This window comes from Natator depressus, chromosome 2 (assembly GCF_965152275.1).
Source record: "Natator depressus isolate rNatDep1 chromosome 2, rNatDep2.hap1, whole genome shotgun sequence".
Taxonomy (NCBI): domain Eukaryota; kingdom Metazoa; phylum Chordata; order Testudines; family Cheloniidae; genus Natator; species Natator depressus.
Window position 1 is genome coordinate 256,011,731 of NC_134235.1, and position 15,114 is coordinate 256,026,844.

Sequence of the window (15,114 nt, forward strand, 5' to 3'; positions counted from 1 at the left end):
TAGAAATGAATGATTGTTTATCACTCATAAGGAGAGGGGCATGGATCAGCGTTCACGTCACACTCCCTGGCAGTACCTGGCGCAAGCTGGGGAAGGAAATGATCCAACCAGAGGACTAAATTTGGTGATGAATCCTGGTCACGTGCCACAGGAGGCATGTGGTGCATATACTAAGAAGAAGATTCATAAAGGAATAGCAGGGTTTGATTTACCTGTGCCCTGTCCCTTTAAGAATGGAAGGTCTGTGGATGGATTCTCAGGTGGTGATGGCTCTGGTTGCAGCAGCAGACTTGTGTGTACCCTGAAAGGACTCAGCAGCAATGGGGCTTGTGCAAGTTGTGTTTGTTTTTGGATAACCAGCTTAATGAAAATCCAGATTCAAAATTGTCCCTGAGCCTGGCTCACAAAATGTTCCACTACCCGGCCAGGGACAGCTTCAAATCTGGGGGCTTATTACACACAGAATCTAAAGACAAACAAACCCAGCTTGCACAAGGCTTTCTGCCACACAGTCCTTTCACACCAGATTTGACTGCTGCAATCAGAGCTGTCTCCTTTGAAGACCTGGGCAGACCATCAATCTTTAAAGGGACAGGGCACAGGTAAATCAAACCCTGACATTTCCCTAGGAGTAAAACAGTGGCATTAAGGAGAAGCCAGATGAATGCCAAACACACATTCAGAATCCCAACCTCCTCTGGGAAATCTTACGCTGCTGCTGCAAAACACCCACCGACTACGAAGATTCAGACGCCTTCCGCATTTTACCTGCTTACTCTGTAAACGTATTCTCAATATTGTGCTAAAACCCAACATCTCTCCAAAAGCCCTCTGGACTCAGAGCCGAGGTGCCAGCAGGGCAGGAAATTCAGCTTACTCTAGAATGCTTCAATCAACAACGGCAGCAAATCAGCCCTTAAGTTGAAAGAAAATACTCTCTCCTACCAGTGACAAGAACCTTGAAGGTCAGTTTCTGGCCTGCGGCCTCACAGGTGTACTCTCCAGCATCCTTCTTCTCCACCTGCTCCACCACCAGACGCCGGGATTTGCCCTCAGACTCCACCTTGAATTTCTTGCTGGAGGTGATCAGTTTCCCATCCTTGTACCATTTCACTTCAGTCTTGGCCTGGGCTACTGCACAGCTCAGAGTGGCGCTCTCTGTCAGGGCGGCTTTGACCTCTTTCTGCACCTTCTCCTTGTTTGCAAACACATCCTCTCTCTCTGCCGGAGAAAAGGAATTATAAGGGTTAAAACTCCCTCAGTGATGCAATGCTCTCTCTCTGCCGGAGAAAAGGAATTATAAGGGTTAAAACTCCCTCAGTGATGCAATGCCACCCAGAGAACATAGAAGGAGAAGGCAGGGAGAAGCTGACAGCTCTGCTTCCTTAGGCTGCTTCCTGCACATCTCCCCCACTTTGCCAGACCCTGAACGATATAGCTACAAGCAAAATTCAATTTTACCTATGGAGCCTGTAGGGCGTTTCCTTCATAATAAACCAACCCAAACCCCACATTGAAACTCTCATCCTTGCTCTGGAGAGTGACCTCAGATCTAGATCTGAACTTATCGGCACAGAGCTCCCTTTAGGATTTTTCCAACATCTTCCTTACAAACCCTTCCTTCCGATTTTAAAACTGAATGGACGACTATCTTCTTTTCCTTTAAGAAGCACTGTTGGTTTTAAAAAGTCATTCATTGTGTATCACTCAGTAGGGAATGTCTGAGCCAAGATACCACCAGTGCAGGATATTCACTTTATTCTACAATACTTAAACCAACAACAGCAGCAAACTGTTCAAAGAAAATATTCTCTCTTACCTGTGACAGTGATCTTGAAGGTCAGTTTCTGGCCTGCGGCCTCACAGATGTATTCTCCAGCGTCCTTCTTCTCCACCTGCTCCACCACCAGACGCCGGGATTTGCCCTCAGACTCCACTTTGAATTTCTTGCTGGAGGTGATTAGTTTCCCGTCCTTGTACCATTTCACTTCAGTCTTGGCCTGAGTCACCTCACAGCTCAGGATGGCGTTCTCTGTCAGAGCGGCCTTCACCTCCTTCTGCAACTTCTCCTGGTTTGTAAACACATCTTCTCTCTCTGTTGGGGAAAAGGAATTAAAAGGCTTATACTCTCTCACTGATGTGATGCCATCCAGAGAACAGAGAAGGAGGAGGCAGGGAGTAGCTGACAGCTCTGCATTTAAGGCACCTTTTGCCTCACGTTTCCCCACCTCTGCTTGACCCCTGCCATCATCAGTGCAAGTACACATGCAACCGTAACTATGGACCTGCCAGCACCTCTCCTTTATAATAATCCACCCCAAATCCCCAGACTCCACCTCTCATGATTCCTCCGGAGCGATCTCAAATCTAAATATTAATGTATCACCTCAAGCCTCCCTGTAGCTTATTTGGGCTGAGATGTTCCTCGCAAAACTTTCCCTCCCCTCTGATAGCTGAGATGACCAACATTCCTTCCCTCTGAGGAGCGCTGTTATTTTTTTTAAGTAAATGAAGGCATTACAGAAAAGCCAGCGTGGTTCGGATGGAAGCCCTACAGACATTCAAAATTCCAAACTAGTTTGGAAACAGTTATGCTGCTGCTGTAACAATGCCATCCAGAGAACAGAGAAGGAGAAGGCAGGGAAAAGGTAATGATTCTTTAGGCCATATTAGTTTCAGGTCTCCCCCACTTTGCCTGACCCCGAACAACATAACTACAGGGACAATTTCAACCTTTACTGTGGAGCTTGTATGGCATCCCCTTCATAATAAACCAACCTGAACCCCCACATCCAGATGCTCATGATTGCTCTGGAGAGTGATCTCAGATCCAGATCTCAATTTATTGGTGCAGGGCTCCCTTCAGTTTATTTCATCTTCCGTGCAAATATTTCCTTCCCCTTTGAAACCTCAAGGGATGAATATTTTCATCCCCTTTAAGTAGTGCTGTCAACTCTATAAAGTCCTTGATTGCATATTACTCATAAGGGAATAGCAGGGTTTGATTTACCTGTGCCCTGTCCCTTTAAGAATGGAAGGTCTGCGGATGGATTCTCAGGTGGTGATGGCTCTGGTTGCAGCAGCAGACTTGTGTGTACCCTGAAAGGACTCAGCAGCAATGGGGCTTGTGCAAGTTGAGTTGTTTCTGGATACCCAGCTTAACGAAAATCCAGATTTAAAACTGTCCCTGAGCCTGGCTCACAAAATGTTCCACTCCCCGGCCAGGAACAGCTTCAAATCTGGGGGCTTATTACACACAGAATCCAAAGACAAACAAACCCAGCTTGCACAAGGCTTTCTGCCACACAGTCCTTTCACACCAGATTTGACTGCTGCAATCAGAGCTGTCTCCTTTGAAGACCTGGGCAGACCATCAATCTTTAAAGGGACAGGGCACAGGTAAATCAAACCCTGACATTTCCCTTGGAGTGAAACAGTGGCATTAAGGAGAAGCCAGATGAATGCCAAACACACATTCAGAATCCCAACCTCCTCTGGGAAATCTTACGCTGCTGCTGCAAAACACCCACCGACTACGAAGATTCAGGCGCCTTCCCCATTTTACCTGCTTACTCTGTAAACGTATTCTCAATATTGTGCTAAAACCCAAAAGCTCTCTGGACTCAGAGCCGAGGTGCCAGCAGGGCAGGAAATTCAGCTTACTCTAGAAAGCTTCAATCAACAACGGCAGCAAATCAGCCCTTAAGTTGAAAGAAAATACTCTCTCCTACCAGTGACAAGAACCTTGAAGGTCAGTTTCTGGCCTGCGGCCTCACAGGTGTACTCTCCAGCGTCCTTCTTCTCCACTTGTTCCATCACCAGACGCCGGGATTTGCCCTCAGACTCCACTCTGAATTTCTTGCTGGAGGTGATCAGTTTCCCGTCCTTGTACCATTTCACTTCAGTCTTGGCCTGGGCCACCTCACAGCTCAGGGTGGCGCTCTCTGTCAGGGCGGCCTTCACCTCCTTCTGCACCTTCTCCTGGTTTGCAAACACATCCTCTCTCTCTGCCATGAAGAAGGAATTAGAAGGGCTTAAACTTCCTCACTGATGCCATCCAGAGTCCACAGAGGGAGAAGCTGACAGCTCTGCCTCCGAGGCACCTTTCACCGCATGTTTCCCACCTCTGCCTGACCCCTGCCACCATCAGTGCAAGTCCATGTGCAACCTTAACTATGGACCTGCCAGCACCTGTCCTTTATAATAATCCACCCCAAATCCCCAGACTCAACCTCTCATGATTCCCCTGGAGCGATCTCAGATCCAAATTTGAATTTATCCTCTCAAGCCTCCCTGTAGCTTTTTTAGCTGAGATGTTCGCTGCAAAACTTTCCTTCCCCTGTGGTAGGTGAAACGACCAACATTTCTTCTCTTTGAGGAGCACTGTTATTTTTTCCAAAGTAAATGAAGACATGACAGAGAAGCTAGGATGCACTGATGGATACCACGTTCAGAGTTCCAACCTAGTTTGGAAAACGTTATGCTATTCCTGCAAAACACCCACCGACCAAGAAGATTCAGCAGCATTTTACCTGCTTACTCTGTAAATGTATTCACAATATTGTGGCAAAACCCAAAGTCCCCTCAAAAGCCTCCTTCACTCAGAGCTGAGATGCCAGCAATGTAGGAAGTGCATCTCACTCTAGATTGCTTTACTCAACAACTGCAACAAATCAGTGCATGAGTAGAAAGGAAACAATCTCTCCCACCTGTGATGATAATCTTGAAGGTCAGTTTCTGGCCTGCGGCCTCACAGGTGTACTCTCCAGCATCTTGCTTCTCCACCTGCTCCACCACCAGATGCCGGGATTTGTCCTCAGACTCCACCCTAAATTTCTTGCTGGAGGTGATCAGTTTCCCGTCCTTGTACCATTTCACTTCAGTCTTGGCCTGGGCCACCTCACAGCTCAGGGTGGCGCTCTCTGTCAGGGCGGCCTTCACCTCCTTCTGCACCTTCTCCTTGTTTGCAAACACTTCCTCAGGCTCTGAGATGGGGAAATTAAAGAAGAACCACAGAAGGAATAAAACTATCATGGGCAGTGGACTGTTACATGTATCTAGTGTTTTTAAAAAATAAAGTCATTCGTTTGATGAAACATGGTTCTTATAGTTCCATACTCCATTAACAGCATATTATCAATGAACTCTACCCCACACCCCCAAGGTTTCTCCAAATCCTTGGTATCTTGATACTCTCTTTAGGTAGACAGCCCTGCATATTTTCCAGCTTTCAATATTAACTTCCAAAAACTGTTTCTTTTGTTGTTGTTTGAAGTGGGGTTTTTTTGGTTCATCTTCTTGGGGATAAGCCAACCCCATCACATTTGCAGTGCTGCTGTGGTCTAGTAATATGCCATTGAAATCAGCTCTCTGACATTTGAAGTCTTTAAATCAAGATTGGGTATCTCCCTCTAAAATATGCTCTAACTCAACCACAAAATATGGGCCTAATGTAGGAAGTAATGGGTGGAACTATTAATGGGTGGCCTGGGTGATGCAGGTCAGGCTGGATGATCACAGCAGTTTCTTTCAGCCTTCAAAATCTATGAATGTTGAGACACACATGGTACATTCAGCAGTGTAGCAGGGGGATTTTACCTTAATGTATCTAGTATATTTGGCAGCAAATGAAGTATTTAAACACCCTTACTTCCAAAGTAGAACCTTAGTACTTTTACCTCAGCAAATGAACTGGCATTGAAAGGCTATCATGGCTAATAAATGATAAACTAAATATACCCATTTAAAGGATATGGTCAGCCATCTTGCTAACCAATGACTAGCAAGTCACTGTTTGATTATCCCCACAATTTATGCCATAGTTCTCATTGCCTGTCTGAGAGTGGTTTATATGGAACAGTTTCTTTCTTCCTGCATATTGTACTTAATGTTGTTTTATATCTTTTTATTTAAATGTTGATTTACTGTCTGCATTAATACATACATGAAAAGCAGTATGATTCTCCTTTCCCACCAGTGTAAATCAGAATTGATTGCATTGAAGTCTAAAGATTACACTAGTGTAAAACTGATGTATGGGAAAGGAGAATCAGGCAGTAGGTATTTAGGGACAGATTTTTAAGCAGTAGTTTCCATTTTTGCATCCACTATTTGTGGCTTAAAAATAACCGCTTATGCAATTTAGGTGATTCACATATTTAAATTGATTTACAGACACAGTCAGTACTTAGATATCGAAATGTATTACAATGGATGCAAGTTATTTGCACTCAGAATTACAGGGGCAAAAAAAAGCGGCCCAGTTAACACTGGTCTGAATGTTAGACTTTTGTGAATATGGACTGACTAGACATGTATATATTAATACAATAATTCACAAAACAGCTCACATAACTGGATGTCATCTATTTGAATGATCAAGTAACAGGCCATACATATTACAGATGAATGATTTCACCTCCTAAGTCTTACTTTTCCCCTTTAATATTAGACATGTTATATATTGTGAATAAAGTTGCTAATTGCCAGTCAATATAATTGAGCTACTCTGCTAGGGTCAAATTTATCCCAAGGTTAACGCCACTAAATTTATACTAGGAATGAATATGACCCTTACAATTCACAAAGGGACAGAAATACTTTTAAAGTTAAGCAAGATATTCAATTAAGCTAGTAAAATAGACATATTATCAAGTCCTCAGATGGCATATGTCAGTGTAGCTCCATAGAAGTCGCTTATGATGATTTACACCAGCTGAGGATCTGGCCCCTCTATACTAGGATTTTATGAGCAAACACTGTGTACAATTAACTTTAAAATCATGTCGATTGCAGAACCAACTCCTTGGTGACCATATGTGGTCCAGTGCACAAGGTTGTAGATGCTCAGTTCTTGTTTCCCTTAACATGACGGCGAGTGGCTACATCCCTGGTGGGTTTTCACCTTCTTCTGCAGCATAGGGCATGGGTCACTTGCAGGTTTAAACTAGTGTAAATGGTGGATTCTCTGTAACTTGAAGTATTTAAACCATGTTTTGACGACATCAGTAACTCAGCCAGAGGTTAGGGGTCTATTATAGGAATGGGTGGGCGAGGTTCTGTGGCTTTCAATATGCAGGAGGTCAGACAAGATGATCATGATGATCCCTTTTGATCTTAAAGTCTATGAGTCTATCCCAGTGCGTCACACTGAATATTTACCCCTTTAAAAGGAAAGGTTTTGTGCTTCCAGTGGAGCCCTGGCACATAAGAACTGTGAAAACCAAAGTGAGTGCGTTGGTAACCAGATAAATTAAGACCCAGAAAGTCACGGCACTTCTGGAGAATCCAGTAAAATAAAGATTTCTGCAACTAAAGCACCAGCCACTGAAAAAGAACTGATAAATCCCTCCTGCCTTTCAAGGTTGGATCAGTTTTCCAATGAGCTGCTGATGGACCTGCATGTCACGTTACAGTCACATGTATGTGAAACACAGCAATAGTAACTGCATAGTGCTCTCTGGTTACGACAGGGGAGGGGTAAGATGCCGCATTATCCCGTGCAGCTCTGAAGTCACCCTGTTTGAAAGAGCACTGAAAACACTGGAATTCTCATGCAAACAGCACTCAGTCATTCTGAGGCTTGACCAGGGCAGCCATTTTGTCCACTGGCTACATCTCCAAAATTTTGTGTGGCCTTGCATCTGCAATGGCAGACCACCAGGGTTTCTTTCATTTTTTTAAAATCAACTCCTGCTCTGCAATCTCCCCTCCAAAAGCTTCCTTCCTAGTCTGAGCCCCACTAAATTGCAACAGCGGCCATCTTGGCTGACACTGGGGACTGAACTAGGGAACCCACTGAGCTAGAGGCACAAGCTGCTACAGCTTGAGCTAAAGAGCCAAACCTTTGTGGCTGAGCTCTGTGACAAACTCACCTTCTCTGAACACATAACACATGGGCCAGTGGGTTGTGGGGCACTTGAAGCCACAGCAGTGTTAGCAGGAAGCAGAGATACACCATGTTGCGGCAGCAGGTCCCAAAGGTGTTCTGCTTACAGAAGACTGAGGCAAGCAGAATGTCTCCCGGGGCGATGAAGGAGCAGCAAAGATTGCACTCTTTACAGTGGAGCTGCACCCCGTATTGGCTCGGACCCCTAGTGGGCACGGAAGTAGGAGGGCCCCTGGCCTCCCAACATTGTGGCTCCTTTGTGTGTCTAATAAAACATTATTTATTTGTGTTACAGTCACACCCAAAGGCATCAGTCAGGATTAGTGTCCCATTGTGCCCGGTACGAGCACAGGGATCTGAGGATGAGACCTTCTTTATATAAAGTAAAAAGCAATTAAGCACAACTGCCTCTCTGCCAGGTGGAAGCTAGTTTTTGTCTTTTCAGTTTTAATTGGGGAGCAGACAAGGTGATCATAATGGTCCCTTCTGATCTTACAATTTATTAATGAATTGTTATCCCGTAGCCTAATTTCTACCTTGATTAATAACCACACTGAGCACATCATGTTTGCAAAGCACTTTATGTTCCATAGCCTGTGGAGACTGATGCAGTGAGGGGTAGTGATTTAGCCCAGACACACACAGTAAGTCCCACTGGGACTTGAACCCAGGTCTCCCAAGTACTACCCCCTACGTCACTGGTAGCATTATAATTACACAGCACCTTGCCCCTGTGTGGCTTCACAGGGAGTCATCTACCACACCTGCAGAAGCACACCCAGAATCTGTCCCTAATCTAACCTAATACCAAATAAATCACTGGAAGGTTTTTGTTAATGTCCAAATTCCTGCTGTTTTAAGACAACGGGAACTGTGCTGGATTGGATCACCAGTAGCCTGCTTCTGGCAGTGGCTTATACCCGATACTTCACCAACAGGGGAAAAAGAGATACCATAGAGTAGAAGAAATGGATATGAGACCAAATAGATGAGAAGAGCTTGATTATATTGACAGATAGCAAGGGTCAGATTATGGGAGGGAAGTGCTGATATTCTTTGCTCCAGATTCACCTATAATCCAGAGCAGATGGTATTTCTGCTAAAATGATCAGAAATAAAACAGTAATGTTGTCATTCAATCCTTCGTCGTTAGTCTTCAGAATTAACACCAGAGCAGCTCAAACTGTTTATTGCAAATAATTTATCGGGCTAATGTATCCCTCTTTCAACGGGCTAATTATCCACAAAAGACTTGGGTTTGAAGGAATCTATTTGTTACTCATGTAAGCAGTGTCAGGATGAGCTCCACCCTGACATCTGGTGGTGAAGTGTGGCAAGTTGTGGAAAAGAACTTCAGGGGCTGATCTCATTTGCATAGGCACACCCACCCTGCCTAGAATGAGGCCATAGCTGCCCAAATGGTCACTTTGGCTGCTGTGGGATCCCCAGTGTCTCTGTTATTGGGGCAGGAAGAATAAATTGTTATTACCCTGATTATGGGAAGTGTGCTGGGAACTGTACTTGGCCTTTTGTTATGATGGAGGGACTCACCATCAACTAAGTAGCACTCGCTAGGCAAGGGTCATGGGTTCCAAAACTCTGTGAATTGAGAGAGGCTGGGGACAAGTATTAATACTTGGTGGCATGGGCCCCTTGGTGAGGGCTTTACATGCTAATCACACTTCCTCTTCTCTCCACTGTGGAATATGAGAGCTAATTTTGATTCTATCAGGACTCTAGTTACAGGCTGCTGAGCTCACTTTGGGCTAATGGTGCACTAGCACTGAGGCTCCCCTACTAGAAGCTGAATTCACCAAAGAGCTGAACTGACTAAGAACTGAAATCACTGAGTGTTGTGTTAAGTAGTGGGGGAGCCTGAAGATATATTGTGGAGCAGTTTGCGGGAGGGCTGGAGTGCCTTGTGGACAGGCTGGTGGAGCAGTTCATAGGACGGCGGGAGTTGCTTGTGGGACGTGGAGCGGAGCAGTTTGTGGACCAGCGGGAGCTGCTTGTGGGCCGCAGAGCGGAGCCAAGCAAAGCAGTTCGTGGGACAGCTGGTGGAGCAGTTCGTGGGACGGCGGGAGCTGCTTGTGGGCCGCAGAGCGGAGCCGAGCAAAGCAGTTCGTGGGGCAGCTGGCGGAGCGGAGCGGAGCTGTGGGGCGGTCAGCTTCAGATCATGTAAGGTGCCCCTTACTTCTCTCTCCCCCCACCCATCTCCACCCAGGTTGGGAGGTAAAGCTCTGCAGATAAACTTTCGAACTCTGGGGCCCCCCTAACCAGGGACAGAGACTTTTGGGTCATTGGACTTTTGGGACTTTGGGTGATTTGGGGTTGCTGGACTCAAGAACCAAAGGGAAAGGGCATGCCCCAATTTGCTTGGGGTGGATTTTTTGCTCATGGGTTGTGTTATGAAACCTGTTGGTGGTGTTTCCCCAACATAATGCCACATTGTTTCTCTCTGTTATTAAAAGACTTTTTGCTACACTCAGACTATGTGCTTGCGAGAGGGGAAGTATTGCCTCTTGGAGGCGCCCAGCGGGGGTGGTATATATTTGTCCCAGGTCACTGGGTGTGGGCTCGAGCCGGTTTTGCATTGTGTTATTGGAATGGATCCCCTAGATATTGAACCCGGCCCTTGTCGCTGCCAACTCTGACGGGCAGAAGGGTTACACTCAGAACTGTCCACTGAACTGTTTTAACAAAACAAAATTCAGCATCAGGGATTGTTTGCTGTTCTCATTATTTGGCAATCATGGCGTGGGGCTCCAGAGGCTTCTGGAACAGCAAAAAGCTGGAGAATATCGGCAGGTGCTCGATCAAACCGCAAGATGTTCCCATCACTTCCACCCAATTGAATCTTATTTTCAGTTTATTTTGAAATGGCTCAGGATAGGTCAGGCCTGAGCTGCTATTTACTGGACATCTGAACCGCTTGCAAAATGATTAAGATACCAAAAGAAATCCCATCACTGTCAGAGTGACAGAAAAATCTAGTTCCTAAAACGTCCTGAGCCTCAAAATCAAAGGAGGTTTGAAAGAGAAAAGCCTGCTTGGGTCATTGCTTGTTGTTCCAAGAACAGAGCTGACCTTGTACAGACACCTTCTCTTAAGATTCCCGTGGGTCCCAGATCCATTTAGAGAACACGCTCAATGCCACCGTCACTGGATGAAAGGAGGGCTGGGAGGAGAGCTGGATGAAAGATGTGCTTTCACGTGTTTGTGAAATCCAACTGACTGTTCATTCCAGCCACACACACATTTCCATTTTTGTTCACTTTGCCACACACTTGAGGACTTGGGGAGGGGATTTTTTGAACACAGTATGCAAAATATGTATTTTTTGCACACAGTATGTGTGTGCAAATGAGTATGTCTACTGCTGATCTGTTTGCCCTGCCAACCTGTAGGTGCCAGCTGTGTGTGTCTGTGTCTTCGGATGATTTAGTTGGTGTTGGTCCTGCTTTGAGCAGGGGATTGGACTAATATTTTATGATTCTATGAGAGGGAGGCTATTATGAGGAGGAAGGAAGAGAGAACAAAACAGGAGAGCTAGTGATTTTCAGGCTGAGCAGCAGTGGGGAGGACAGGGTAGATTATTGCGTGATTGCGTTGGACGTGCTTAAACTGCTTTTCCTGATGACATTTTATACATGTTCCAGCCCCAGAATCTGAACCTCAAGAGACCTGCAGAGACCTTGTGTCTCCAGACTAGCCCCAAGTCTGGTCCAGCCCTCCCCAGCCTCCATGGCAGTACAGCTCAAAGCAAGAACAGAAGGAGATGAAATAATCCGTTTCATCATGTCAGCAGAGAACATGAGAAAAGACCCAGAAAGAGAAGTCAATGAAATACAAATCAGAGCATCTCCCTCACCTGTGATGATAACTTTGAAGGTCAGTTTCTGGCCTGCGGCCTCACAGGTGTACTCTCCAGCATCCTTCTTCTCCACCTGCTCCACGACCAGACGCCGGGATTTGCCCTCAGACTCCACCTTGAATTTCTTGCTGGAGGTGATCAGTTTCCCATCCTTGTACCACCTCACTTCAGTCTTGGCCTGAGTCACCTCACAGCTAAGGGTGGCGCTCTCTGTTAGGGCGGCCTTCACCTCCTTCTGCACCTTCTCCTTGTTTGAAAACACCTCTTCCATCTCTGCAAGATGGAAACACAGTGACGTATGTCCTTTTGCAGTCTCCTATCAAGGGGCTTAGGTGACGTTCTCCATATCACTGTAATATTTTAGCACCTCAGGAACGTTAATGACTGCACCCTCACAACAGCCGTCTGAGATAAGGAGGTATCTTTGTTCCCATTTTACGGATGGGGAAGTGAGACGTCGAGAGAGGAATATCTCAAAGTCACATGGGAAGTCTCTTGCAGAGCTAGGAATGGAACCAAGGTCTACTGATTCCCAACCCAATGCCTTCACCCCAAGACCATCCTTCCTTCCCAACAAAAACCTATCCTCTAAAGCTGCTGTAGGCTGGTGCACCAAATGTCCATAAAGAGAGATCACATGATGACCCTGACTGATCACCACCACACTGCACTTTAGTCCAAGGATCACACAGTTTCACAGACATTAACAGCTAGGCTTTGCTGTCAGTTACCCGGGTATAAATCTGGAGCAGCAGTGGGCAAACTATAGCCTGGGGGCCACATCCAGTCCTCCAGACATTTTAATCTGGCCCTCGAGCTCCCGATGGAGAGTGGGGTCCAGGGCTTGCCCCGCTCTGGCGCTCCAGCCGGAGAGTGGGGCCCGGGGCTTGCCCCGCTCTGTGCAGCTCCCAGAAGGAATAGCATGTCCTCCCTCTGGCTCCTACACGTAGGGGCAGCCAAGGGGCTCCGCATGCTGCCCCCACACCCACAGCTCCCATTGGCCGGGAACCACAGCCAATGAGAGCTGCAGGGATGGTGCCTGCAGACAAGGCAGCGCACAGAGCCGCCTGGCCGTGCCTCCACGTAGGAGCCAGAGGGGGGACATGCCGCTGCTTCTGGGAGCTGCTTGAGGTAAGCGCCCCCCGGAGCCTGCACCTCTGACCCCCTCCAGTGCCCCAACCCCCTGTCCCAGCCCTGATCCCTCTCCCACCCTCCAAACCCCTCAGTCCCAGCCCAGAACATCCTCCTGCACCCCCAACCCCTCATCCCCAGCCCCACCCCAGAGCCTGCACCCTCAGCCGGAGCCCTGACCCCCTACCCCCACACCCCAACCCTCTGTCCCAGCCAGGAGCCCCCTCCCACACCCTGAACTCCTCATATCTGGTCTCACCCCAGAGCCTGCACCCCCAGCCGGAGCCCTCACCGCCTCCCTCCACCCCAACACCCAATTTCATGAGCATCCATGGCCCGCCATACAATTTCCATACCCAGATGTGGCCCTCAGGCCAAAAGTTTGCCCACCCCGATCTAGAGTAATTCCACTGACTTCTTCCAGCACCTACATGTTCCTTCGTGGCTTCCCATCCAAACACTGCCCTGTCTTAGTCCTGATTAGCTTGCGGATAGCTTTGCAGCAGGTGCCCTCCTGCCTCCTAGTTGTCAAAACTGGAACAGTGAGCAAGAGACTGTTTGGAACCAATGGAGGATTTCAAAGGACAGCAAAGCAAGACGAGGCCCATAATAAACACAAATGCTAGAACCTCAGAATTATGAACATCAGAGTTATGAACTGAGCGGCCAAGCACACTCCTCATTTGGAACGAGAAGCACACAATCAGGCAGCATCAGAGACACAAACACACTCAAAAGCAAACGGTACAGTACTGTGTTAAATGCAAGCTACTAAGAATAAAGAGAAAGTTAAAAAAAAATTTGACAAGGTAAAGAAACTTTTCTATGCTTGTTTCTTTTAAATTAAGATGGTTAAAAGCAGCATTTTTCTCTGCATAGTAAAGTTTTAAAGCTGTATTAAGTCAATGTTCAGCAAACTTTTGAAACCCGAATGTTTTGTTGAGAGTTACGAACATTTTAAAGTTATGAACAACCTCCATTCCCGAGGTGTTCGCAACTCTGAGGCTCTACTGTACTTCTTAGCACTCACAACCCCAGACAAAGCCCCGTCAGCTTCAAGATCCTGTTCAAAACTGCTTTTCGCAAACCTATGCACCAGACCCAGCCCACCTCACAGACTCTCTCTCTTTGCGATAAGTGTTTTCCACTCCATGCCTAGCATCAAATTCCTCTTGTCACTACACACAACCAGTTCATCAATGCTGCAAAAACCAGCTCCTCTTGCCATTTGGAAGAGCCTTTCTGTGTCACTCCACCTCACTGATTCCCATCTGGTTCCAGAGCTCTGCTGCAAACGTCCCTCGTTGCTTTTATCTACATCTCTGTTTCTCTCTCTCACCCACTCCTGACTCTCTGCTATCGTTTTGTGTTTTAATTCTGTGGACCTGAGGTTGCAGGTGTGATGGCCTCTAATTTTACAGATGCAATGGTGCAGGCAGGTTGCTAGATATCCAAGAGCTACCTTCTGCAGCCACAACATGTTGCACGTGCAATTATTTGTGGACACACAATTGCACTTTCAAAAGTAGAGGCAGGTTTCAGGCTTAGCTGAAAATCAAGCCCCGTGGCAGAGTTATTTACCCCGAAAAGTGTTTGGGGATGAACCTTAGATGCAAGACACTATCCAGGATTAAGTATTTTATTGCTCCTGAGATTTCATGCATCCGCTCACCTTTGACTTTGACTTTGACTTGGAATGTTACTTTGTCATCCTTAGATTCACAGGTGTAGCTCCCTTGGTCGTGCTGTGTTACATTCTTGATGATGAGCTTTCGGTCTGTTCCCTGAGAGGTGACTGTCATTCTCTGGTCCTGCTTAACCTCAGTTTGATCCTTCTTCCACACAACAGCTCCACTGGCCACCGACACCTCACACGCCAGCTCTAGACCCTCAGAAGGACTGACTGAAATTTCTGGCATTGCTTTAGGCTTGTTGACAAACTTAACAACTTCATCTAAAAAGAAGAAGGAAAAGTAGTTTGTGCCCCTCCATTAACCTAGAGCAACATAAGAACAATCCAGTTACACCCTGGCATGATTTCAATGTTAGTGACTTCCAGGGCCCGGGGTTCCATCTATGGAAGAATTTACATTTGTAACTTGCTTGTGTTTCATTCCCCTCTAGTAGCAGGTTCACAGATAACAGCCAACTACAGCTACCCACTAGTGGAATTTCTCCTTTAGCTCAAGTGTTAGAGGTCTGTGCTAATGGTCCCAAGTTC

The 15,114-nt window shown here is 46.6% G+C and overlaps 1 protein-coding gene across 1 annotated transcript in view; it reads right to left on the reverse strand.

Annotated features, from left to right (window-relative positions):
• The window catches only part of OBSCN (obscurin, cytoskeletal calmodulin and titin-interacting RhoGEF), a 289,193-nt gene that overhangs the window by 221,100 nt on the left and 52,979 nt on the right, over positions 1–15,114 (reverse strand). The window contains exons 9-14 of the mRNA XM_074946416.1: positions 14,566–14,847; positions 11,760–12,035; positions 4,710–4,985; positions 3,732–4,007; positions 1,820–2,095; positions 946–1,221 (exon numbers count right to left, since the gene is read on the reverse strand). Of these exons, the coding sequence (XP_074802517.1) occupies positions 946–1,221; positions 1,820–2,095; positions 3,732–4,007; positions 4,710–4,985; positions 11,760–12,035; positions 14,566–14,847 (1,662 nt within the window). The remainder of the gene's footprint in view (positions 1–945; positions 1,222–1,819; positions 2,096–3,731; positions 4,008–4,709; positions 4,986–11,759; positions 12,036–14,565; positions 14,848–15,114) is intronic.